The sequence below is a fragment of the Bos taurus genome, chromosome 16 (assembly GCF_002263795.3).
Source record: "Bos taurus isolate L1 Dominette 01449 registration number 42190680 breed Hereford chromosome 16, ARS-UCD2.0, whole genome shotgun sequence".
In the NCBI taxonomy this organism is placed as follows: domain Eukaryota; kingdom Metazoa; phylum Chordata; class Mammalia; order Artiodactyla; family Bovidae; genus Bos; species Bos taurus.
In genome coordinates, this window is record NC_037343.1 from 71547227 (window position 1) to 71574370 (window position 27144).

A 27144-nucleotide genomic window follows, 5' to 3' on the forward strand; every position below is an offset into this window, starting at 1 on the left:
GAGGAATCACTACTAGCTAGGATTTGGAGAAACTATATATTTACTCAGCATTATGTTGTTCTTCTGTCTTCTAGATTTTAAACTCCCTGAAAAAGATGTTTGCATCCTCTTTCTTTAGAATATCTCTTCACAGGGTAAAGAAAGATGGAAATTGGGTTGGGGTTAATCTAGCAAGTGTATGGGGAAGAGAACTTTCTCTTTTACCCTCAGGGTCTCCAGCTGGGCCTAAGATTGAATTGACATGAAGGCAGATTAACAGGAGAAAAGCACGCCAGTTTTATTATCATTTTACATATATGTGGGCGTCTTCACAGAAGAATGAAGACCAAAGAAGTGACCAGGACAGAAAACTTAAATGCCTTTTTTTAGACACAAACAAAATATTCTTGACAAAATGACAAGACAGAGGGGTTTGGGGCTAGAGGCAGTAAGTCAAGGAGACTGTAAGGCAGGGAGATGTCTTGGGACAGTGCGGGGAGACCGTGGAAGGTGAGGGTTCTCTTCAGAGGCTGGTTTGTGCAGCTCCGTTTCAGTGATTCCCAGGCTCTGCTGCTAAGGGTGGTCTTCCGTTCCCCGTGCAGGGAGGTTCCCTTTCTCATGGAGAATTTGACGTGTGTTTTAGGTTAAAAAAGGAGTGTGGGGGGCAGGTCAGAAAGCCCTTTCTGTATCTGTTGTTTTTCAAGTACCCTTAACTGCCTCAGCAGCCTACTTGGGGTGGCATGTTCTGAACCCCGTCACAAAACAGATGGCCAGCGTGAGAAGGTAGAACGTGAGAAGGTAGAGCATAAGAAGGTAGAGAGTGAGAAGGTAGAGGCAGAGGCAGCCCCTTCTGCTCAAGGACAGGGAGGAGGCATTGTCGCCTGATGATGGAGCGTGGAGGCCCTGGAGTCAGCCTTCCGGGGTTCAGATGCCCGCTGCCCCGCTCGTTAGCTGTGTGACCTTGGAGAAGTTACTCAACCTCCCTGCCTCAGTTTCCTCATTCATGAAGCATGGATCCTATTAATACCTTCCTCTTGGTTGTTTGCAAGGGTTAAACAGTGCTGTCTTATCACCAGGGCTGGCTCACAGCATGCCCCTCTATGCGTGTCAGCTGTTGCTCTCATTTAACAATGTTTTCATTCCAGATACCCATTGACAATATGACCAATGAGATGGAGCAGCGGGTTGAGCCTCATAACGATTACTTCAGTACTCAGTTTCTGCTGAACTTCGCCATTCTTGGCACGCACAACATCACGGTGGAATCTTCTGTGAAAGACGCCAACGGTATCGTGTGGAAGACTGGTCCCCGCACTACCATATTTGTGAAGTCCCTGGAGGACCCTTACTCCCAGCAGATTCGCCTACAGCAGCAGCAGGCCCAGCAGCCGCTACAACAGCAACAGCAGCGAAATGCCTACACTCGGTTTTAGCCACGCAGCCGACGCACTGCAGACTTCCCAGGGACGGATCAGTTGGGCGAAGATAGTTTGCTTTTTCTTATGGATTAAGATATGAACGTTGGAATGCAGAATCCATTTATTCATCGGTTTCTGTAATGTAACATTCTTGGGAAAAAAAATTTTTTTTTTCTTAAAAATTTAGTTTGAGAAATAATTGGGGTCCTAACCAGAAAGATTTTTATTTTTTCCTGACTTCTTCTCCCACCAAGCCCTTCATCTCATCTTTAACACTTTTGTTGTTTTGCTGTGATTGCTTTTATTGTGGCTGAGCCTTTTCTTTTTCTTTCAGGAAAAGTCACATATTGGGATCGTTGAATTACTAAATTTGACTGCTTTTCTACCAAAACATATCACTTGCTGCCTGACATAGACCTCTAATTCTGAGCTGGGCCTTGGGAAATCCTAGTTCTGATCAGTAGGTGCTGGGTTTACTCAGGGTGTAGAAACAGAGCCCTCCCATAGTTGGTTGGAGTTGAAAGTGTCCCCTGAAACATCTGGTCTTGTGGGTTCTGGGCATGACCGGTCTGGCAGAATTGAAACATCCTGCCATATTATTTCAACTATTTACCTATCTTTTCCCTGCTAAAGCAATTTTAATTTATTGTTTTAGCATTTAATTGACCCATACAGCAGCTAACAATTAGATAGAAAGATTGGAAATTAATAATTTGTTTTTTCTAATATGTGTGTGATTATATATACTACAGACTTTTTGTTTATTTCTTAGAGTGAAAAAATCACCCACATTTAGTATCTTAATATTTTAAGTTAGGCGGGCAGATCCTTTCCTTTGATTGGTTAAGTTCTTCTTGGCAAGTTAGATAATGCTAGACTTGATTGTCTAGAAACTGCAGTCTCTTTATAATACAACCTCAGTGACTTGGAATGCTCAGGGAATAGATGTTTTCTGGTTAGGCCAGAAAACCCCTTTTTTTTTCTGTTTCAATACTGGTTGAAAACCATTATGAAAGTAATAATAATAGACTTTCTTGTCTGAGCACAGTGTCCTAGATGTCATTTAACTGTTCCTTCCTGATTTGGGATCACTCAGTGCTTTGGGATCATGATTTCTAGACATCAGGGATCACAAGATCGCAGACACCGCTGATATGGGCACTTGGGCCAGAAGCTGCTCCCAAGGTGAAGCGCAGGGCACATTCCTGGAAGTTTTCTTTTAAAATAAATCTCTCAAATTTCTTTGCTCATCTTGCCTTTTTCTCTTTAAGGTTGATGTTGGCTTAAAGGAGGGGTAGAGTTTAAAGGAAAGAATGAATTTACGGGATTTGTGTGTATGTGTGATGTGATGGGGGGTGGGGGGCGGTGCGCACGGAGCTGGTGAAACTGATTGGCAGGTAACTCGGGTCCCTCTAAGATCTCTTGGCTTCAGGAGCGGTTGTCCCAGCACAGCACTTCTGCCAGTGGCCTGGGCGTTGTCATAAAATGTGTGTAAATCCACCGTGTCCGATGTGCCTGACGTGCTTCAGATGCAGCCCGGATGTACGCAGTGCACCAGTGTGACAGTGCCTCGGAACGCACGCCTGGAGACTTGCCAGAAGAGAATGGGGGTGGGTGCAGAACCACTTGGCCGTCTACCCGGTGTGGTGGAGCCTGGGTTCCCCTGTGAGCGCTGGTGAGTGAGCCCAGTGGCCTGGGCAAGTCATGTCATTTCTCTAGACTTCAGTGTCCTTGTCTGTAAAATGACTGGATTAGAGGGGACCTCTTGACTCCAGTCTGCTGCTGCTGCTGTTAAGTCACTTCAGTCGTGTCCGACTCTGTGTGACCCCATAGACGGCAGCCCACCAGGCTCCCCTGTCCCTGGGATTCTCCAGGCAAGAACACTGGAGTGGGTTGCCATTTCCTTCTCCAATGCATGAAAGTGAAAAGTGAAAGTGAAGTTGCTCAGTCATGTCCGACCCTCAGTGACCCCATGGACTGCAACCTTCCAGGCTCCTCCATCCATGGGATTCTCCAGGCAAGAGTACTGGAGTGGGGTGCCATTGCCTTCTCCGTGACTCCAGTCTAGAGTTCAGTTATCTAAAAGACTAAAGACCAAAAAATGTTCCTTAAATTGGGGAAAATCTTTTTTTTTTTTAAGTGGCTATTTTTAGAATGAAACTTTACAAAATGAAACTTTCAGGTTTCTGATACCATTTCGAGGCAGAATTGTCCAGAAAAGAAGCAAATTTTGTAAACCAATTTGCCCAATTCCTGTATTTTTTGCTCTTTAAAGATAGTCTTTTGATAGCTGTAGTTATAAATGCATTGATTTGGTGTACTATAGGGTTGCTGGCACAATTGGAAAGAAATTACTAAAATAAAAACACATCTAAATAGTTTGGAGTAAAAAGTAACTCTGTGAAGCAAAAATGAGGCTATTTTGTGTCTGTTAGAATCAGATTTGGGACACTTCGATTTTACGTTTGGTATAATATCTACTGCATTTTTGACACAAACTGTTAAACGGTTATTTAAGGTAAAAGGAAACGTTATAATTTCAACACTACACTAATAAATGAAAATGAATACTCAAGGAGAGATGCAGAAAATTGTGGAAAGATAAACATGCTGGTTAAGAAGTGAACATGTTCCCTGTTAAGAGTAACATAGGACACTGGCCAACTGATCTAGGAAGGCAGGACTGATTTTTCTGTGTTTAGTGACTTTGCAATGTGACCTGCTGGCTAAGAGCCCAACCTCTAGAGCCAATCCGTCTAGTTCCACATTCTAGCTCTTATCTAGACTGGTGGCCTCAGACAAGCTACTCAATCTCTCTGTACCTCAGTTTCCTTATTCCCCAAATTGGGAAGCATAATAATGCTTTGTGAGTTAGGTGTGAGGAGTAAGTTAGTTAATACAGAAACAGGGGGTTCCCAAGGAAATGGCAACCCACTCCAGTACTCTTGCCTGGAAAATCCCATGGATGGAGGAGCCCGGTAGGCTCCAGTCCATGGGGTCGCTAAGAGTCGGGCACGACTGAGCAACTTCACTTTCACTTTTCACTTTCATGCATTGGAGAAGGAAATGGCAACCCACTCCAGTATTCTTGCCTGGAGAATCCCAGGGACAGAGGAGCCTAGTGGGCTGCCGTCTATGGGGTCGTACAGAGTCGGACACGACTGAAGCGGCTTAGCAGCAGCAGCAGCAGCAAGGAAATGGCAACCCACTCCAGTACTCTTGCCTGGAAAATCCCATGGATGGATGAGCATGGTAGGCTGCAGTCCATGGGGTCGCAAAGAGTCAGACAAGACTGAGCGACTTCACTTCACTTCACTTCTGGTGGGCTGCTGCTGCTGCTAAGTCGCTTCAGTCGTGTTAGGATTAAGCGCTTCTACTGCAAAGATCTGAGTTCCAATACCTGGTCAGGGAACCATGCCACATGCTACACACACCCAAAGTACACGTGGCCAAAGTACAAAAAAAATTTTTTTTAATAAAAAATTAACATATGTAAAGCGTTAGTACATGCTTCGCACATAGTAAGCAGATATATTGTTGTTTTAGTTACTCAGTCATGTCCAACACTGTGACCCCATGGACTGCAGTACGCCAGGCTTCCCTGTTTTTCACCATCTCCCAGAGCTTGCCCAAACCCATGCCCATTGAGTCAGTGATGCCATCAGCCATCTCGTCCTCTGTTGTCCCCTTCTCCTCTTGTGTTCAGTCTTTTTTCAGCATCAGGGTCTCTTCCAATGAGTCAGTTCTCTATATCAGGTGGCCAAAGTATTGGAGCTTCAGCTTCAGCATCAGTCCTTCCAATGAATATTCAGGACTGATCTCCTTTAGGATGGACTGGTTGAATGTCCTTGCAGTCCAAGGGACTCTCAAGAGTCTTCTCCAACTGCTGCTACTACTGCTAAGTCACTTCAGTCGTGTCCGACTATGTGTGACCCCATAGACAGCAGCCAACCAGGCTCCCCCGTCCCTGGGATTCTCCAGGCAAGAACACTGGAGTGGGTTGCCATTTCCTTCTCCAGTGCATGAAAGTGAAAAGTGAAAGTGAAGTCGCTCAGTCGTGCCCGACTCTTAGCGACCCCATGGACTGCAGCCCACCGGGCTCCTCCATCCATGGGATTTTCCAGGCAAGAGTACTGGAGTGGGGTGCCATTGCCTTCTCCGGTGTTCTCCAACACCACCCTTCAAAAGCATCAATTCTTCAGCGCTCAGCCTTCTTTCTGGTCCAGTTCTCACATCCATACATGACTACTGGAAAACCATAGCTTTGACTATACAGAAGTAATGTCTCTGCTTTTTATTACACTGTCTAGGTTTGTCATAGCTTTTCTTTAGTATTTTATTTATTCAAAGTTAAAGTTACATTTCCTCTGCTAGTAAACACGTTTTAAGCTATCTTCCCTCATATTCAATTCAGGTACATTGATTAAGAACAATAATGTTGGCCTAAACGAAATGAAATTTCTATTTACTTGTTCAGTCACTGGGTTGCCTCTGACTCTTTGCGACCCCGTGGACTGCAGCATGCCAGGCTTCCCTGTCCTTCACTCTTGGAGTTTGCTCAAACTCAAGTTCATTGAGTCGATGATGCTATTCAACTATCTCATCCTCTCCTGTCCACTTCTCCTTTTTCCTTCAGTCTTTGCCAGCACCAGGGTCTTTTCCAGTGAGTTGGCTCCTCAAATTTGGTGGCCAAAGTATTGGAGCTTTAGCTTCAGCATCAGTTCTTTCAGTGAATATTTAGGGTTGATTTCCTATAGGATTGACTGGTTTGGTCTCCTTGCAGTCCAAGGGACAATCTACTATCTTCGTCTACTACAGTGCTGTTAATAGTATTAAAATATTTAAAGAAAGGGAATTCTCTAGCAATCCAGTGGTTAGGACTCTGTGCTTTTAGTGCCAGGGCCTGTTTGGGGAACTAGGGTCCTATACGCCATGCAATGAAACCCAGAAAAAGAAAAGATTTTTTACATATTAAAAGTATATAAAGAAAATTATGAAGTACTTTCCAACAATACTGATTGTCTTTAATGTTGATAGCAATAGTATACAGGTTATTTAGAAATTAAAGTACTGTTGTAGTCCAGCTTAAATTGGGAGATCTTGTGATGTGACTTTCTTGCTCAAACCAACCAAGGTAGCAAGTAATTTGCAACTGGAGGCTATCAATCTCTTTTCACGCTGAAGTATATAGTTCAGAGAAGAACAGCCAAATAAGATCCTCAGTGTAGGGTCCCAGAGATACCAGTTTAAATTCTAAAGACTTACTTGACATGGATCCTTGGGTAGGTTACTTGATCTTTCTCTGTTGATATATGCCAGTAGTATATTAAGAATAAGGAGGCTCTGTCACTGGGTGTACAGAGTATATGCAGTGCTGTCCTACAGAACTTTCTGTGATGATGGAAGTGTGCCAAGTCTGCCCTATCCAATATAGTCACTAGCCACAATAGAGCTGTTAAGCCTAGAGTAACTGAATCATTTATTACTTTTAATTCAGTTAAACTTAAATAGCCTCATGTGGCTACTGCCTTTAGAATTGGACAGTGCATGAGTAGTAAGGGAAGAAATGACCGACTCAATGGACATGAGTTTGAGCAAGCTCCGGGAGATGGTGAAGGACGGAAGCCTGGGGTGCTGCAGGCCTTGGGGTCGCAAAGAGTTGGACACAACTGAGCAACTGAAAAACAGCAAAGTTTCTGGATACAGCGTCTACATTGGGATTCTTTGATGAACCAAAGCTTTTTCAAAGTGGAAGAGTGTGGATGACGAGAAAGGCATTGGGGGTTTGTGTGTTTGCTTTGCTTCTGATAACACAACACTGTTGCTCAGCCACCCAGCCCTGTTTTCTATAATATGCCCTTGAATTTAGCCTTTATCAGTCACCAACATTAAAAGTATGATGGGAGTACTGAAAAGTCCAAAAGTCTGGTGAATTGGCTTAGATTTCCGACCACCAGCACTCCAGCAGGTTATGGTCTTCCTTTCCATTTCTTGTGCAAGAACACAAAGACCTGGGCTGTGTGTGTATGTTATTGGCTTAACTAGCATTAGTCCACTGCCCTGTGGACATCCACCGTGTCTCCCAGTCTACTCATTCTATGAGCAAATTGCTCTTGAATTGTCACTGAAATTTAAACAAAATCGTGGCTTTTTTCTCTTAACCTACCAAGATGTGGAGTCATTGATTTTCACATTACAATTGAGAATGCTGAATGTGAATTTATTTTTTTTCCAAGTCTATATTTGCAAAACATTTTTACAGTCTGTGTCTTTTCCCTTATCCTGTGTACTCGCCACGTCTCCTAGTTCTCTCCTGCACGGTCATGTTTGTTGTGCAATAATTGTCCTCTTTGCTTATTATTTAGGTCCAGCCTTGGTAAAATGATTTTGGGGATTGTTTTCTTTACAGATCATGACTATGAGTCTAGCTTTTGTCTACTGATACTTAGCTGGCAGGCTGAGACTAAAAATATTTTTATTGTTGTTTCCAGATAATTTTTTTAGTAAAATTATAAAGATGAGATAATATAAAATGAAACAATCAGGAAGATGAACATCTACCCAGTCCCTCAAAGTCAGATTATAAGCAGAGAAGAAACACTTCTACCTTTTGGTTTTCTCTGGAGATTTTGTTTGTGGGTTTTTGTGAAGCTTATTTGCAGCTTCCCTGGTGGCTCAGTGGTAAAGTCGCCTGCCAATGCAGGAGATGCGGGTTCCATCCCTGGGTGAGGAAGATCCCCTGGAGGAGGGCATGGCAACCCGCTCCAGTATTCTTGCCTGAAGAATCCTATGGACAGAGGAGCCTGGCGGGCTACAGTCCATGAAACTGCAGAAAGTCCAACGTACCTTAGAGACTAAACAACAATTTGCAGATTATTTGTATTTTAAGGAAAACTATTTAGAAGACTGTGACAAGTAAAATGGAACTGAGTTAGACTGAGAAGTTATGAGAAGGTATTTGTTTAATTTTCCTGTTTCCCAAGATCATGGAAGGTGAAAGTCAGCCGGGCTGCCTCCATGTCCACCGCTCTCACCCTGTCCCGCCCACTGGAAGCAGCAAGGCCAGTGATGCCTTCTCTTTACGTGTCGTCTCACCCTGAGGAGAGGAGCGAAGTGATGGTGAATTGCTAACGCTGTGTCCCCCATCCTTGCGTTGCCCTCCCCACTCCCACCCCCAGCAAAAGCAGCAGGTCCTATGATCAGCAGGGTTAGTTCTGAAATCTCCCCAGCCCCCTCCCCACTTGACCAGAGAAGTAGATGAAAAGCCTACTGTAGAAGCGCTAGTTGGAGAGGGGGCTTTGCTGGATGATCCTGACAATGCCAGGCCCTGAACTGGGGTGGGAAATGCAAAAATCTGACAGAATGCTCAAGCAACTTGTAGACGCATTTGACAGAAAAGGCCTATTTTTAGAAAATGTGGAGAGGCCATTATAAAAGCGGTAGAGAGAGCACAAAAAATGCAGTTCTGAAATTCTAGTAGCACCCTCCCTTACATGTAACGGGGCAGGCTCTTAGGTAATTAGAAACTGACCTTCATCTGGCATTTTCTCCTATTCTAGCACTTGGAATGCAGTGTCCCTTCCTCCTCAGGGAGCCTCTTTTTGACGTCATCAGAGACAATTGGGTACCTGCTACTTGGAATTCTGCCAGAGGAACAAAAGAACCCTTAGAACAAAGATACACCGCTAAAGTGTGAAGTTAATATTTAGCCTCGAGGAGACAGGAGCTTATACTCAGAATTAATAACTGTCTCCTGTTGCAGAAACTACTGCTGCTTCTGGCCAAGCGGATGGAGGACATGAACCCTTGAATAGCACATTTTTCAAGGTATCGGCATTAGGGAGAAATGACTGTAATCGCAGAATCACTTAAGCAAGATCAGCTCTATCCTACTTAGCGGTTACAGTGTCCCCTGGGGATGCTCCCGAGCGTATTAGCCCTGCCTTGAATTGTCTCTCAGGGAGTGAGTGCATCTGGAATCTCCTTGAGGGCCCTTTGCACAGGAGAGGGCTCATGGCTCTTGGTGTCTGTCCCAAGCCCCGTCTACCTCTGCCGTCTCTCACACCGACCAGGTTAGCTGATGGAAAGCACTTTTTCTTTGGTCCTGAGCTCCAAGGTAACTCAGCTGATATCACAGGGCCCTGCAGCTCAGTCAGCAACATTTGTCCATTTGTCTGAGCTGGAGTTCGTGAACTCAGATTTCCCAATCTATGCAAAAGACACAGCCAACAAAGACACAGTTTTGGAAATGGGGCCTTTTATGTATTCACCAAATGTTGATTGAACACATACAGGGCAGCAGGAACTGGGAATACAATCATGGACAACCTCCCTGGGTTCACGGCCATGCCACTCCTTTCTGCACAGACCGTGGGAGGGGAGGCAGCGGGAAACCCACTCTGGCCTTGATTATGTTGGATGGGCCTGCGCTTCCTCAGTGGTCAGTCATTTTCTCCAGTGCAGGGGGAGAGGAAGGTGTTCAGACACGACCATCCAGGTCAGAGTCACTGCTATTTCCTGTGTGGACTTTGAGAAAGCTCGCTCAGCCTGAGCGTCTTATCCTTGGCATCTAACCATCTTCCAAGTTCACTAAGCCTTTCCTTACATCCCAACTAAGCCTCTCACGGCAGTCTTAACCTCCTGCTTCAGTTCTCCTTGTTGGAAGGGATGGAAAGCTCCCCAAAACCTTGGTCATGGGAAAAAAACTTTAATCAAAATGCATTCTCCCTGACCTCAACTACACCACTTTGAAAAACCCATCCACCCCTCCAGACCCAGCAGAAATCCCAGCCCTGATTCCTCCAGCCAGACCTGGTGCTCTCTCTGCCTCCCATTTGTGACCAGGATCAAACCCAGTCTCGTGTATGTTCTCCTGCCTGACCCTTGGGGCTGGCATGAACGTGACCAAACGGTGACTAAAGTTACCATGTCCCGTTAATGTTCCATGCCCCACATCAGCCCCCTGGCTATCCTGTGTCTGTTGACTCTCATAACATCTCTTTGAGCCGTGGCTTCTTCATCTGTGAAATGGGATTAATACTTACCAGTTGAAGAGTTATGAAGACTAATGGTAATAAATAATACAGGGACAAAACCAGCTGCTGGAAGGCCCACCAAATATTGGTTGGCTTCTGCATTTATGATGGAGTGGCTGGTGTTGCCTGACGGCCTTGAGAATACCAGGGAAAGAAATGTCAGTCTTATAAAAACAGGTTTCAAAACATTCTGCCTTAAAGATGATGAGGACTTAAAGGGACTAAAATTTCTCAGACTCAAGATGAATTTATGCTTTTCATGTGGGCAGACTTGAAGACATTTACACCTGTCAGGCTTCTCTATCAACACAAACCTTGAGCCCCTGGGGAAGGGAAAAAATTGGAGACGTGTCTCCAGCTTCTCTGTCATTCAGACTTGTTTAGCAATTGCAAAATAAATGGGCTTATATCCAGATTTAGTCCTTCCCAACCAACTATTGGGCATAAGCCCCATAATTCACCAGATACTTCCCACCCGACCCAGACTTCCCTACTCACAAGGTTTTCGAGAGTTAATCATCACCCACAAACATGCAACATGAAGCTAGGAGATTTATGGATAAAAAGCAGGAAGATGTTTAGGTTGGGTATAAAGAAGAACTTGATGAACTGTGAAAATAATTAAATACTAAAGAAAGCGTTTGGACTATCCTGTCCAGCCAACAGCCTCATTGGAGGCAGGGTGATGGACTGTCTGAAATCTTGGTCCCACTCCATCAGCGGGATCTCTTACAAGTGGCAGACTCCCGGGGGGTGTGAAGGTTCTGCCTGGGGGACCTGGGGTGTGGCCCAACTCCCCACCAGCACATGCCCTCCGGACAGAGGGCTCAGGCGTGGCTGCAGATATAAATAACCCTCTCATGACTCTTTCTGTCCTTTGAGCAAATGCCTCTGGCCACTGTCCAGCATGGGATCAAGGGAACAGAACAGGAGAAGCGAGAGGAAGTTGGGGGAGAGGATGGGGATGGGGTGGGCTTGACAGCGGAGAGGAGAGGGATGGTAAAGAGGTTCTGTTTTCTCTCACCTCCTAAGTGTGTCTGTGTGTGTTCGTGTGAGATGTGTGTCCAGAAGGGAAGAGAAGAGGGGAGACTGTGCTTCACAGTGTTCCCTCCCTCCTATTTCCATTACTGTCCTAGTTCACAGCCTCCTTGAATCTTCCTGGAATATCACTTTCACTTCCTGTTTTTCCTGCTGCTACGGTCTGCCTCCTCTGAGTCATCCTTACTTCCCACTGCTTCCCAGTTCACCCATCTGCTCCAAAATCTTTATTCCCATTGGCTTCCCTAAATAGCCCAGATTCTTCGGGCTTTGTGCTCAGTCTCTAAGTTGTGTCCGACTCTTTGCAAACCCATGGACTGTAGCCCACCAGGCTCCTCTGTCCATGGGATTCTCCAGGCAAGAATTCTGGAGTGGGTTGCCATTTCCTTCTCCAGGGGATCTTCTCCACCCTGGGATCGAACCCACATCTTTTTCTTAGCAGGCAGATTTTTCTACCACTGAGCCACCAGGGAAGCCCCTCAATATATCTGAAAAGACTGTCCATGGTGAGACCCTAGCCAGGCAGCCAGGCCTCACCTCTTGCCACACTTCCATGTATGTCCCGGCCTGTAATAAAACTAGCTTCCTGGGCCTCCATGAGCTCGGTTTGCACAGTCTCACCATCATGACTGTTCATACTTTCCCACCACCTGAATACCCTTCTGCTTCACTGACACCCCTGTCCGTCCCTGAGTGTGCTGGCTCTCTAGCCAGGCACAGGTCTCCCCTATGTCCTGTATCATGTTCAGCCTTGTGGGGAGCAGTTAGGCTGCCTGGCCCTCGGGGCCGGCATAAAGGTGGACAGATAGGGGCCAATGTGACCGTGCCCTACTGATGAGGACGACAGCTCCCTTCACAGTCCCACCCCTCGTGACTACCCTCCAGCCTCCAGCCCTGGTTCACACCCCTGCATGGGGCAATCCTGACTACTCTGCCTGCTGACTCAGTGTTCACCCCAGAGACAAGGCGTGTAGGCAAGCGCAGTGTCAAGGCAGGAACACAACCCACTGGCATTGCAGGGGCCTGGTAGGGGCTTGGAGTGCAGCTCAGGCTCTGATCTGAGGCAGGGGGATGGAACCAGAGCCTAGACTCACTAGAAAGAAAATAGAAAAAAAAAAAAAAGGACCATTCATCTGTCTTTAGACACCTCCACTCTCCTCCAGCACCAGCCTTCTGTTGATCAGAATTTGGAATGTGTTGTTGCTCTTGGGGATTTGGGTTTCACCGTTGCCAGCCAACTCCTTCCCTGTCCACCTTCTTCCCTCCTTCCCTTTCTCTCCCTCTGCCTTCCTCTTTGCAGGTCTGACTGAGTACCCGTTATATTCAAAGCACTGCAGCAGGGAGCATCCTGGCTCTAAGGAAGCTTTGGTCGGTGGTGGTCACGTATGTCGGCTTGATCCTTGCCTGTGTACAGGGTCAAGGTGCTGAGGTGCCACCGGGGTAAGACTTGAGCGGTCCACCGCGTTGTCCTAATAGACTGAGCTCGTGTGTAAAGAGCTGCCTGAAAGAAAGACCCTGGGGGCGGAGGGGGCAACGGAAGATGCCTCGGAAGACACAGGCCAGGAGAGGACACGGAGGCGGCCGTGGGTTCTCACCGCTCCCATCCAGCCTGGCTCCGGAGCCGGCGGCGGGCAGACCCGTCTTGCCAAGTCCCACGCCGGTGCCGTCACTCCTCTGTGGGTCACCTGTGAGGTTTCTGCCAGCTCGTGTTTTCCTGTGGCCTCCCGCCCCCATCTGCTTTCATCTACAGCTTCTACCCTGTGAGCTCTGGACCACAGACTCCCTTCGGATGGCTGGACCTGTGATAAGTAACCTTGGGGGTCATCCAAGACTATGTTTTTTTTTTGCTATAAGTACCGACAATAAAAAAAAGAACAGCCCAGCTGAGTTCCTGCCCAAGGTTCCCTGAGCTGCCCTTACATTCTTATAATGCAGTGAAATACTCATCTTTGTGCTTTTCTTTCTCTGAACATTGCCCAATGTTCAGAGGGATCTGTAGTGCCCTAAGGAGAAGTGGAGGGTTAAAGCAATATGCCAAGACAAAACAAAACAACCCAGTGTCCCGTTTTTTAACATCCAAAATGAGATACTGAGAATAAAAAGGGATAGCATTTCGTCTATAAAAATAGAAGGGAGAAAGAACAGTGAGATAACCACGGCTGCTGCTGTTGACCTTCTTATTGTTCCCTGAACCCCGAGGCATTTCACACCTCCGGGCCCTTGTCAGCACTTGGCATTCAGTGTGTGATGCTGTTTCCCCCTGGGTTCTGCTTAGCAAGCTCAGTCCACCTCTGAAGACTTATCTGGCTCGAAAGTATTCCTTTCCAAGAAGCTTTCCCTTAAAGTCCCACAGGGCTGGGCGCTACCCTAGCCTTCTTCTGGGCTACTCTCTGCTTACTTATATATACCTCCCTGCTTACATAGCTGTCCTCTCTTCTGTCTAGACTGTGAACAACTGGCAGGAGGACTGGGAGTTTATCTTCGCATGCCTGCTGTCCAGCATGGTGCCCAGCACACAGTCGGCAGTCAACCAAGCTGAATTACTTAATGCAGAATTCAGTTTCTAATGACGTAGCCTAACTATAGCTTCTGGTCCTAGGAGCCTAGCCACTGAGAACTAATCATAAATTCAAGCAAAACCAGTGCTGGACATTTCTGGTCCTCAACTGAATCACTCAGCTGCTTAGGTGACCCTAAGTGATACTGCAAAGGATGCAGCACTCTGGCAGCCTAAGAATTCTGTAGTCACCGTCACAGGGATGCCCTTCCTAGACGAGTGGCCTCACCTAGACCCTACAGCCTCCAAGGAGCAGTCAGACCTGGGCTGGGCTCCTCTGTGACCAAGGCAAAGCTTTATCATCACTATCTCTGGTCTTCGGTTTCTGTCTGTTGTGTGGTTGTGGGTCCTAATTAGAAAGCTTTTAGAGGTTCCTGGAAGGACTGTTACTGCTTAGCAGCACAAAGGGTATTATGTCACAGTGGTAGAAGAGCACGGCAAGGAATAATAAGGGCACTTATTCCCAGAAGCACATTGATTTAAACCACAAAAGCTCCTTGGAACAGGGCTTGAGGATTGTAAAAAGCCTGAGCAATCAACAAGCCCTGTGGGAGGGGAGCGTATGCCAAGCTCCCGCTGGAGAGTTCATTTGGTCATGGTTGGCGGCCGGTTGTGTCCCTCAGGTGTTCTCACTTGGGTGAAATTTCCCTGCTGGAAGGAGCCCAGCCCATTTGTGGCTTCCGGGGAGAAGCGGCTGTTAACTTCCACACCCCTGGCATAAGAAGTGAAGACTTGGCCTGAGCATAGCTCAGTTCACTTTTTATCTGTAGGATGAGGACCAGAGAAGGCAATGGCACCCCACTCCAGTACTCTTGCCTGGAAAATCCCATGGAAGGAGGAGCCTGGTGGGCTGCAGTCCATGGGGTCTCGAAGAGTCGGACACGGCTGAGCGACTTCACTTTCACTTTTCACTTTCATGCATTGGAGAAGGAAATGGCAAGCCACTCCAGTGTTCTTGCCTGGAGAATCCCAGGGACGGGGGAGCCTGGTGGGCTGCCGTCTATGGGGTCGCACAGAGTCGGACACGACTGAAGTGACTTAGCAGCAGCAGCAGCAGCAACTCTGTTTGGAGAAGATCGTATTGTTAGACACTTGTCCCAGCCCTTGGCAGAGCCCAACAGAGGCCTGAGTCACCCTCCCAGCTTCAGGCTGTGGTGACGGGACAAGTGGTACCCAGCCCCAGGGCCCCACTGAGGGAGGGCCACGTAAAGTCAGTGCGGTTGGATGGAGACAAGCAAGGGTCAGTGCGTGAATTAGGGTTGACTCCTCACGTTGCTTCCAAGCCTGAGATGCGTGTGTGTGTGTGTGCACATGCTCAGTCACTCAGTCACATTTGACTCTTTGCAATACCATGGATTATAGCCCTCCAGGCTCCACTCTCTGTGGAATTTTCCAGGCAAGAATACTCAAGTGGGTTGCCATTTCCTCCTCCAGGAGATCTTCCCAACCCAGGGATCAAACCCACATCTCCTGCGTCCCCTGCATGGACAGGTGGATTCTTTACCACTGTGCCACCTGGGAAGCCAATGCCATATGAGAGACCAAAAAGAAAGCCAAGAACCGTCAAAGAACACCTACAAGGCGTGGTAGAAAAAAAAACCAATGACTAAAGAAACAGTAGTTAGAGAAGAACAGGAGAACCGGAAAAGTATACTATCATTATGAGCAAAAAAGAGAGCATCGAGGATATGAAGTGTGTAACAATCGTACTGAATATTGTACAGCAGCAATAAGCATCCTGTGTAAACCTGTAGTCTAATTTCCAAGGCTCTCTTTCAGTTCTTACAAAGCAACAGTATTAGGAGAAATAGGGATAAAGGCAATGCCAAAGAATGCTCAAACTACAGCACAATTGCACTCATCTCACACGCTAGTAAAGTAATGCTCAAAATTCTCCAAGCCAGGCTTCAGCAATATGGAACCGTGAACTTCCTGATGTTCAAGCTGGTTTTAGAAAAGGCAGAAGAACCAGAGATCAAATTGCCAACATCCACTGGATCATGGAAAAAGCAAGACAGTTTCAGAAAAGCATCTATTTCTGCTTTATTGACTATGCCAAAGCCTTTGACTGTGTGGATCACAATAAACTGTGGAAAATTCTGAAAGAGATGGGAATACCAGACCACCTGATCTGCCTTTTGAGAAATTTGTATGCAGGTCAGGAAGCAACAGTTAGAACTGGACATGGTTCCAAATAGGAAAAGGAGTACGTCAAGGCTGTATATTGTCACCCTGTTTATTTAACTTATATGCAGAGTACATCATGAGAAATGTTGGACTGGAAGAAACACAAGCTGCAATCAAGATTGCTGGGAGAAATATCAATAACCTCAGATATGCAGATGACACCACCCTTATGGCAGAAAGTGAAGAGGAACTAAAAAACCTCTTGATACAAGTGAAAGAGGAGAGTGAAAAACTTGGCTTAAAGCTCAACATTCAGAAAATGAAGATGATGGCATCCAGTCCCATCACTTCATGGGAAATAGATGGGGAAACAGTGTCAGACTTTATTTTGGGGGGCTCCAAAATCACTGCAGATGGTGACTACAGCCATGAAATTAAAAGATGCTTACTCCTTGGAAGGAAAGTTATGACCAACCTAGATAGCATATTCAAAAGCAGAGACATTATTTGCCAACAAAGGTTCGTCTAGTCAAGGCTATGGTTTTTCCTGTGGTCATGTATGGATGTGAGAGTTGGACTGTGAAGAAGGCTGAGCGCTGAAGATTTGATGGTTTTGAACTGTGGTGTTGGAGAAGACTCTTGAGAGTCCCTTGGACTGCAAGGAGATCCAACCAATCCATTCTGAAGGAGATCAGCCCTGGGATTTCTTTGGAAGGAATGATGCTAAAGCTGAAACTCTAGTACTTTGGCCACCTCATATGAAGAGTTGACTCATTGGAAAAGACTCTGATGCTGGGAGGGATTGTGGGCAGGAGGAGAAGGGGACGACAAAGATGAGATGGCTGGATGGCATCACCGACTCGATGGACGTGAGTCTCAGTGAACTCCGGGAGTTGGTGATGGACAGGGAGGCCTGGAGTGCTGTGATTCATGGGGTCGAAAAGAGTCGGACACAACTGAGCGACTGATCTGATCTGATCTGATCTGAAAGAACCACTTAGGACAAGGAAAAGGACCTTGAAGAATTCATATATCCCTAAAATCCTGAAGACATAGACTAATACAGAGGTCAAAGCCAGGCTGCAAGTCGCCAGAGCGTACGGCACCATGACAAAGCATAGAGCAGGCAGACAACTGCAAGTTAGTCCTTCTGGGAAACGTAATATCAGTTTAGGAAGGAAGCATGGCTCAACTGCCTTACCTAGAACACCGGATGAGAGATTGGAGTCCTAGAAGTACCTGACTCACAACAAACAGTCCAGGGCAAAATTAGAATTGTAAGAATTTAAGGATGAGGTAATGAAGGCAAAGAGTCAAGTCATGACTGAAGCAACTGAGCACATGCTGAAGGCAGCAGCATTTATTACTGTTTCCAAGCATTTGACGAGCAGTGGAAGGAGAGCTTGAAGGACTAATGAAATGGAGTTTTGTTGCTTTTTGTGTTTTTAACTTTGACGTCTCAGTGGATTGAGTGGGTAGAACAGAAATGAGGAAGATGCAAGATAAGAAGAGGATAATTAAGGAGGCAAGAGTCTTAAGCCCACAACAGAAGAGGGAATCAAGATTGTAAGTGGGAAGTTTAACCCCCCAAAATTGTATTTATTTTTCTAAAATGAAAAGGGAAGAGAAAGTATTAGTAAAGAAGCTGTCCAGGTAAAGAGAATGAAGTTAGGAAGCAATGATTGCTTCATTTTCTCAGAAAAGAAAGCCTCAAAATCATCTGAATGAAAAGAATAAGGTACCTTCCAAGCCCAAGGTACCATGATTTTTACATCTTTCTGTTTACTTCACTAATCCGTACAGACCAGCCTAGACTGGTCCTAGAGACACCAGCTGAGTCAGCCAAGGTCACACATTGAGCAATGGCCAGGCTGAGATGAATAGCTCTGCTTGTGAACCATTATCACGAGCTGGCAGAGATCTTAAGCCTGTCCCAGTGGAAATTTCAAGCCCATACATGCAGTGCCCAATGAGTCAACAGCATACCATGTTGATTTTTAAAATATTCCTTGACAATTCTCGCATCATATAGTTTTGCTGTTAATTCATTTTTAAGATGTTTCTTTGGCCTCTACTGTAGGCGACACACAGTGCCCAATAAGTCCTCTTGGAGAGTATTTATTTCCTTCTCTAATGACATTTCCTAAATGGAAATCAGGAGTGAGAGGCTCTGGGCAGGATGTCCCAACATTCGCCTTCACGGGTGCCAGTCTGTGTCAAATCTCTAGGCTGCCTGCCAGACAGTCTTGTGATTGGACTGGAGAGTAGGAAATCATGTAAAAGTGAAGCAGGCGGAGGCCGGAGGCCAGAGTAGCTTGAGACAGCAAAGAACACAACAGTAAGATGAGCAGGACTAGGATCGGATTTTCCCATGAACACATGGAGGTGAGGAAAGATGAGTGGCCAGCGGGGAGCAGCACAGTGGAGATAGGAGGACTGCGTGTGGGTGTGAAACAAAGGAGGCAGGAAGCTTCCTACGGTTCACCCAGTGACATTTGTCTTAGTCAGGGTTAAGTTATGGAAGCAGAACCACTATGAGTATTATGGAATAAGGAATTTACTATAACAGTCAGATCAGACACAGTTGTGGGAGGAACTGGATAAGGAAAGATCTGAGCGGAGAATCACTGAACAGTCATTCACCAGCCCTGGTGTGTGTGAGCAAAGCAGAGCTCACGAGAGAGAAGAGTCTGGCTGCTGGCCTGGGGCCACCAAGGGGCTGGTGCAGAATCTTCAGAGGATGTTGGCTCTTCGTGGTTACCGCCTCTGTGAGCTGGCGACAAAGCATCTCATGGTGTGTGGTGGGGGGTCACAGAGGAGTGGGGAAGGGCAGGGACACACTCAAGCCTGGCTGCACCTGTGTGTCCCCCTCATGAGCTCCAGCCACCAGTGGCCTTGGGAGTGTGGTGGCTACTGCTTCGCAGCTGCCTCCCACAGTTCACACAACCTCACTTTTGGCCAACTCTCTCTAGAATCAAACAGGCAAGGGGATGCTGGGAAGTACAGTCCCCAGTGTATCCAAGGTGACCACTGAAGCTTCCGACTCTGATCTAGGAAAGACAGGAACACACTCAGCTCACAGATACACAGAGCCTCACATTTTTGGAGTTTCAAAAGAGCATATGTTGGGACTTGCCTGGCCATCCAGTGGTTAAGACTTTGCCTTCCAATGCAGGGGGTTGGGGATTCAACCCCTGGTCAGGGAACTAAGATTCCATATGCCTCTCAGCAGAAAAAACAGAACATAAAACAGAGGCAGTATTGTAACAAATTCAAGAAAGACTTTAAAAATGGTCCATATCAAAAAATCTTTAAAAAAAACAAACAAGGTAATGTAGAGAAGGAAGCTGACGGAGTACTTTTGTTCATTAAGACTCCGGGGTGCAAGTGACAGAAACTCTAAAACAAGCCGTCTTAAGTGAAAAAAGAAATCTTGAGGCTTTGGAGAGGGGCGGAAAGCTTGGGATAGCTCAAAGAATCCGAAGGAAAACGGCCAGGGCAGTCAGAGGGAACTTGACCCCAGGGCTCTCTTTCCTTGTTTCCATGTCTGTCTCTCACAGCCTCACCTCTCTGCACTGTGGCCTCACCCTCTCAGCCTTCTCGTGTGGTAGCTCTGGTGTTGCAGTTATACAGCAGCTTGACAAGAAAGGACAGAGTTTCCCCACCAGCTTTATTTGGAAAAATCCCTGGCTTTTTTGTTCATTGGTTGCTTTGTTTTAGATTGGTCATTAGATGAATCCCCATACCAATTGCTGTGGCTGGATGAGTAGGCTCTTGTTATGGTTAAGCTGGGGTCACATGTCCACCCCTGGGGCCCCGGAGGAATGGGCCAGGGCGCTCTGATTAGTGTATGGAGGGGGAAAGAAGCAGTTCCCCCAAGGAAGGCAGCTCGGCCCCCACGAGAGAGGAAGCAGGTGCTGGGCAGACAGGAGTAACCTTGGCATCTCAGGGACTGAATGAAATGCTCTTCACATCTATGCTTCTCATTCCTACCCATTTCCTTTAACGTGAAGGCCACTGCGGCAAGTTTCTGCTTACTCTCCACTTGTACAGGGAGGGAAATATTAGCTTGTAAAAGGTTATGAGCAGATGATAACAATCAACTCAGAGACCTAGAGATTGAGCAGTTTGCTCAAGGCCACAGAATTACTTAAAAAGGAGAACTAGGACTCTCGTCCTCTCCCAAGCAGTACATCAGGGGCCTGGTTTATAGAGCATGCTGTGGAGATTGGGGCTACTGTGAGACCATTTTCCAGAACCTAATCAGATTGCCTTCCTGGACCTGAAAGAACAGACTGGGTCCAGAGTGATTACTCAGAGGTCAAAGGATAAAAGACATGACATAGAATCTGACTTCAAAATGGAGGCTGGTGGAGATGACTCATGGTGTGTGTGTGTGTGTGCGTGTGTAGACTGCAAGGTAAGAGGAATGTCACTGAAGTAATAGACATCTTTTCTAGGAGGAAAGGGACCTGAGATTAGGGTTTTGAATAACCTGAAAAAGGCAGGCAATTAGTTATCAACTCTGTTAGTTACTCAGTCATGTCCGAATCTTTGCAACCCATGGACTGTAGCCATGGGCTCCTCTGTCCATGGAATTTTCCAGGCAAGAATACGGGAGTGGGTTGCCATTTCCTCCTCCAGGGAAAGTTCCCAATGCAGAAATCAAACCCAAGTCTCTTGCATCTCTTTCACTGGCAGATCGATTCTTTACTGCTGTGACACCTGGGAAGCCCATTCATTTCACATTTGCTATATCTTTTCTCCTCCTTACCAGGCATGATTAACGCTTCCCTTTTTTAATGACTCTACAAAATCACCTCAAGAATGTGTGTTGTTGTTATTTAATGGCTAAATCGTGTCTGATTCTTTGCAACCCCATGGACTATAGCCCACCGGGCTCCTCTATCCATGGGGTTTCCCAGACAAGAATACTGGAGTGGGTTGCCATTCACTTCTCCAGGGGATCTTCCTGACCCAAAGATAAAACCCAGGTCTCCTGCATTGCAGGGAGATTCTTTACCATCTGAGTCACCAGGGAAGCCTAATCAACTCTAAACAGAATTTAAAATGTGCAGATAATCTAAGACATCTTATTAGCTAACAGTGTAATTGATTTTCCCTCTTCTACTTGTCTTTTATACTTTGTCAGTGGCTTCACCACTTGACTGTATATCAGAATCACCTGAGCAGCTTAAAAAAAAAAAAAAGCTTTCCAGAAACCAGGTCCCACCCTCATTCGCCCCTGCTCCCCGCCACCTCCCACCTCTTCCCCCTGCAAACCCCCACCTCAATTTTGAGCTCCGTGGAGGATTCCAGCGAGCAGGAAAGAGAACAGCTCCTCCTGGGGCAAAGGGCTCCCTGTCCCTTTATCTTGCCTGATGCCCCACAACTGTGGGAGCAAGGCAAGATGGTCATCCAAGGATGTGTGCGTGTGGCTAAGTCACTTCAGTTGTGTCCGACTCTTTGTGACCCCATGGACTGTCATCCACCAGGCTCCTCTGTCCATGGGATTCTCCAGACAAGAATATTGGAGTGGGTGCCACTTCACCAGGGGATCTTCCCAATCCACGGATCAAACCGGCGTCTCCTGTGTCTTCTGCATTGGGAGGTGGGTTCTTTACCTCGAGCGCCACTTGGGAACCCAGCAGTCCAGGGATACAGCTGTTAAATGGTGTTTTTAAGGCCAGACAACTTGTAAATTCTGGAACCAAGTGGACTGGGACCTGGACTCTTCTGGTCCTGATCTAGTCAAACGGGGCACCGAGGGCTTGGTCTTGACCCCTAAGGAGGAGTAAAAGAGGCCTAACTAATAAGGATATGTCTACTTCTGTCAGCAATTGAGCAACTGGGTTGGCAAAAAAGCTCATTTTTCCATACCCAAATGAGCTTTTTGGCCAACCCTGTGGTGTTGGAAAAGACTCTTTTTTTTTTTTGTTTTTGGAAAAGACTCTTGAGAGTCCCTTGGACTGCAAGGAGATCCAACCAGTCCATTCTGAAGGAGATCAGCCCTGGGATTTCTTTGGAAGGAATGATGCTAAAGCTGAAACTCCAGTACTTTGACCACCTCATGCGAAGAGTTGACTCATTGGAAAAGACTCTGATGCTGGGAGGGATTGTGGGCAGGAGGAGAAGGGGACGACAGAGGATGAGATGGCTGGATGGCATCACTGACTCAATGGACGTGAGTCTCAGTGGACTCCGGGAGTTGGTGATGGACAGGGAGGCCTGGTGTGTTTCGATTCATGTGGTCGCAAAGAGTCGGACACAACTGAGCGACTGAACTGAATAGTATTCTTAGGTAATATACAGAAATTAGCATGTCTGACAGGCAGAGCCCTTCCTCAAATATAATATTCATGGATTCTTTCCTTGCTGAATGAAGGTGCCATTTTTCCTGTTCTGACAGTTACTACTGTGTGACCTTTGGAAAGCTGCTTGACTTCGCTGTTTCTTGGTTTCCTCATTTATACACTAAGAATGATAGGCTTGATTCCTTTCTGTTCTTGGGCTCGATTGTTATATCCGAAGAGCCCTTGAGCCATGATGTGATTGCAAAGAGCTGAAAAGAGCCCTTTGTTTTCTTAAAATCCATTGGGCAAACTTTTTACATTGCAATACGATGTAAGAAATAGAGTAAAATATGGTGATCCCTGGAAAAGATGCGTTATGACTCAAGTAAACTGTGACTGTGACTCAAGTGAAAAATGAAAATGATAGACAGCGAAGGGAGTGGGAAGTGTGCAGAACAGAAGGTGGGAGGCTGGAAATCCATGAAGGGAGTGCGGATGCTGCTGAAGGGTGCCTCGGGGGCTGGAGTTGACAAGACAGGGGTGGCAACAGTAAAGGTGGCTGATTCAATCCAATGTTGCCTGAGGTTGAAAATTTGAACTCGAATCCCTTCTGCCTCAGCGCTTCTGAAAGGCTTAAGTTCATTTCCCCTAGATTTTCCACTGCAAGCCTGCTGCTGCTGCTAAATCGCTTCAGTCATGTCCGACTCTGTGCAACCCCATAGATGGCAGCCCACCAGGCTTCCCCGTCCCTGGGATTCTCCAAGCAAGAACACTGGAGTGGGTTGCCATTTCCTTCTCCAAAGCATGAAAGTGAAAAGCAAAAGTGAAGTCGTTGAGTCGTGTCCGACTCTTAGTGACCCCATGGACTGCAGCCCACCAGGCTCCTCCGTCCATGGATTTTCCAGGCAAGAGTACTGGAGTGGGTGCCATTGCCTTCTCCGCAACTGCAAGCCTAGTAAGCGTGAAATAGGCGTTAGTGTCCTGAATGAATGAAGCACGAATGTTGGTCCTTGCCCAGCCTGGCTACTAGAGGTGGGAGAATAAACTCAAAATCTAAGAAGGGTAATTCAAAGACAGACATAAACTCATGAGAATGATGTCAGAAAGCCTAAAGCCCCTACAAAGAAGGGCCCTTGCCAACCACAGTCGGGGCAATAAGAAGGCCCACTGGGTCATGTTCAGAGCAGGAAGAGGGCTAGTCCTACAGCCTGGGAAAGAGCACAGTGTTGACAAATGGCAAAAAGACAGAGGAGTCATTCAGCTCCTAAGTGCTTGCTCTCTGTCCATTGCTGGAGACATGGGCAAGTCTCTGAACTCAGGGCCTGGCATGTCATAGGAGTACAGTGAAGGTTTGTTCCATAAATGGAGAAGGAATGGGAGGAGTATGACAAGGAGAAGGCTTTTCTTGAGCTTAACAGAGAGCCCAGGATGGTTGAAAGGGTCTTGAGTCTGCACTGTCACTTCATTCTGAATTGGGAACGGGAGGTCATTGTGGCAATCAGTCCCTTAGGAAACTGACCAAGATGGAGGTTGTAGGCAGGAAGTTTGCTGAGTGCCCTTGGCACCCGCACCTATGGGCAACTGGCTGCTGCTGCTGCTGCTAAGTCACTTCAGTCGTCTCTGACTCTGTGCGACCCCATAGATAGCAGCCCACCAGGCTCCTCTGTCCCTGGGATTCTCCAGGCAAGAATACTGGCATGGGTTGCCATTTCCTTCTCCAATGCATGCATGCATGCTAAGTCGCCCAGTCGTGTCCGACTCTGTGTGACTCTATGGACAGCAGCCCACCAGGCTCCTCTGTCCCTGGGATTCTCCAGGCCAGAATACTGGAGTGGGTTGCCATTTCCTTCTCCCAGTGGGTGACTGGAGGGAGTAGAAATGGCAGAGGGATGAATTGAACTGTGATGCAGATGTAATAAATGTCTCAAGTCAACCCTATGGGATGGTTTTTCAGAACTGGCTCACCTTGAGGACAGGGGGACTGGGTCTTCACACTTCCTCATCAGCTACTTGCTGGATACAGGCTATGCTTCTGGGGGAGATGTGGTCTTGGGCCACCTGTGAACTATCAATCGGCCCAACGGTTGAGGGAATGAGTGACTTAGTCTTGAAGAAAGATGTGTGGGTATATCACAGCGTCCACTATGAAAATTAATCCAACGTCCTCATTTTAGAAATGAAAACTGTCCAGAGAGAAAATCTTGTATCTGGTAAGAACAGAGTCAGGACACATCTCAAAGGACAACTAGAAAATTCCCATAGCCTTAGTGTACATGAAATACGGTGTGGGATTTGACAGAGCTATTGATACAGATGAGGAGAAATGGAGATTAAATCAGTGCTTCCAAACCTAGCAGTCTCAGAATTATATGGAGGGGTAATAGAATGCAGATTCCTGGGCCACATCTTCAGAGATTCAGTTACTGGAGTGGCTGGGGAATCTGTATTTTAACAGGTGCCTACCCAATTTCTATGTAGTCTATCTCCCAGCCTGTGCTTGAGGACCAGTGGCTAAGATAACAGAGCCCTGGGTAGATTCCACATTGTTGAAATCTGTACTTAAAATTATTGCTAAAGGATGTCCCTCTGGATGGAACTCTCAGGTGGGTTCAAGGGGATTCCTACTAATCTTTGTTCTACTCAACACATTTTATCAACAACTTGACAACTTTTAATAGGATATATATCCAATAAAGAGAATTTCAAAACTAGGAGAGATTGCTAATACTTTGGATAATCGACTCAGGATTTCAACATGTGACTCCTTAAGTATGACTTTGTAGATTGATATTTATTGACACTGAGAAGGTTAAATGAGAGGAAGCAGCAGAGAGGCAGTGGGATATGGTGGTTTAGAGCACAGACTCTGGAACCTGATGGACTCTATGTATTCAAATCCCAGCACCATCAATTACTCAGTGTGTAGCCCTGAGCAAGTGTCTTATTTCCCTGTGTCTCAGTTTCCTCATCTGTAAAACAGGGACAATAATATGTAATCATAGTATTTACTTCATAGGATTGTTTATTGTAAAGATCTGTGGACTAATATGTATAAAGAATGTATGACGGTCCCCAGCAGAGAGGAAACACTGTGTTACCATTTGGTGTCATTATATGTAATTGTTTCAGCTATCTATTGCTGCTGTAACAAACTACCCCCGAACTTAATGATTTAAAATGACAATTTATTACTTTTTATGATCCTGTGGATTCTATCCCTTGGTACTTACTGGGACTCTGGGATAACTGGAAGGACCAAAATGACCTCATTCTCAATAGTTGATCATTGACACCAGCTGGCATAATAGAATCTTTGAAAATGGGGCCCATGAATCTCCATTCTAATAGCCCTCCATATGATTCTGATGACAGCTAGGTTTGAAAACCAACTGTGCGTTCTCAGACACCAGTTTCAGTTCCCCAAAGGGCTGTCATGCTTCATGGTATGATGGTTGGCCCCCAAGAAGTGCCTTCCAAGAGATGAAGGCAGAAACTGAGATCTCTTTAGGCCCAGCCTTGGAAATTACCTTGTGTTACTTCCCTATATTCTAACCTTTAGAACCAGCTGCAGGCCCAGCCCCGGAAGCAGGGGAGAGGAAATAGACCCCACCTTTCAATGAGAAGAATAGCAAAGACTTAGCAACCATCTTTAATTTATCAGACACTCAATCCCACTTTTGTAAAACTAAGTGTGTGTATTTGTAAAACTTTGTGTGTGTGTGTTTATGAATAGAAAGTAATGTCTAGAAGAATATATCCCCAAATGTAAACAATAGTTATCTTTTAAAGGGAAGGGTTACAATATTGTTGTTATTCTCTTCCTGTTTTGCTTGTTTCCCTGAATTTTCCGTGATGAGTGTATATTATTTTTTTTAAGTAATTTCCATTTTTTGAAACAAAATGATGATCTCAATATTAATATGAGCCAACATGGTGATGGTTCTACCCCCAGAAGAAAAACCTAGCTCAGATTCACACAGCCTTAAAAAAATCAGAATAGCTAAATCTGGAGCAAAGTTCCAGTCCCAATCCCCCAGCCATCAGACCATAATGAGAATTATGCACTGGGTTTTGAACCCCCAGAAAGGGAAGCAAAGAGAAACACAGCATATCAACGTGCCAAAGGGCTGACAAAGTGTCTGTAAACCTTCTCTGGTGGAGAAGGACGTAAGGACACTGGGTGGAAGGGAAGAGGCTCAGAGGGGACACGAGAGAATGAACCAGGCCAATACTCTGTGTGTGGGAAGGCTGCCATGGGGGAGGGGTGTTATTGACCAGGGTTCTTGATTTCCTTCATCAACAGAAACTGATCAGAGGCTGAACAAGAAATTCGGGAAAGGCTTTATCAGGGTCCCTGCTACAGCAGAGAGATCAAGAACAAACAACACGTCCCCTTGCTTGCTTGCTCCCCAAGGCTGGATGAACTGGTTCCTTATATGGGGTGAGGGTAAGGATGTGTTCAGGGGTCAGACTGGAGGGGTGGCTTAGGTGGTTTGCCCACTCCTCTGTGGTGCTGTGTGCAGGGGCAGGCGCAGTACCCTGCTTTTGCTCCCAACCCCCTGTTGTTGCTCCTGGCTCTTCAGAAGTGGCTGTTAGGCCTTTTAGTCTTCTCTTTTGTCCAGAATTTTCCCCGACTGCCTACATGCACAGCAGTTATTTTTAATCCCTTATTGTTTCTTTTCATTTTCTTGCTCAAG

The 27144-nt window shown here is 46.3% G+C and overlaps 1 protein-coding gene and 1 long non-coding RNA gene across 2 annotated transcripts in view; one reads left to right on the top strand and one right to left on the bottom strand.

Annotated features, from left to right (window-relative positions):
• INTS7 (integrator complex subunit 7) overlaps positions 1-2639 on the top strand; it is an 83398-nt gene extending 80759 nt beyond the window's left edge. Inside the window, 1 exon segment of the mRNA NM_001076044.2 lies at positions 1125-2639. Coding sequence (NP_001069512.1) covers positions 1125-1412 — 288 coding nt within the window. The 3' untranslated portion in view covers positions 1413-2639.
• A 5695-nt stretch (positions 2640-8334) lies between these two features.
• Positions 8335-9036, bottom strand: LOC112441865 (uncharacterized). The gene is made up of 2 exons (XR_003029801.2): positions 8929-9036; positions 8335-8493 (listed from the first exon to the last, which is right to left on the bottom strand). It is a non-coding gene; the product is annotated as an uncharacterized lncRNA (long non-coding RNA).
• Between the last annotated feature and the right edge of the window lie 18108 nt (positions 9037-27144).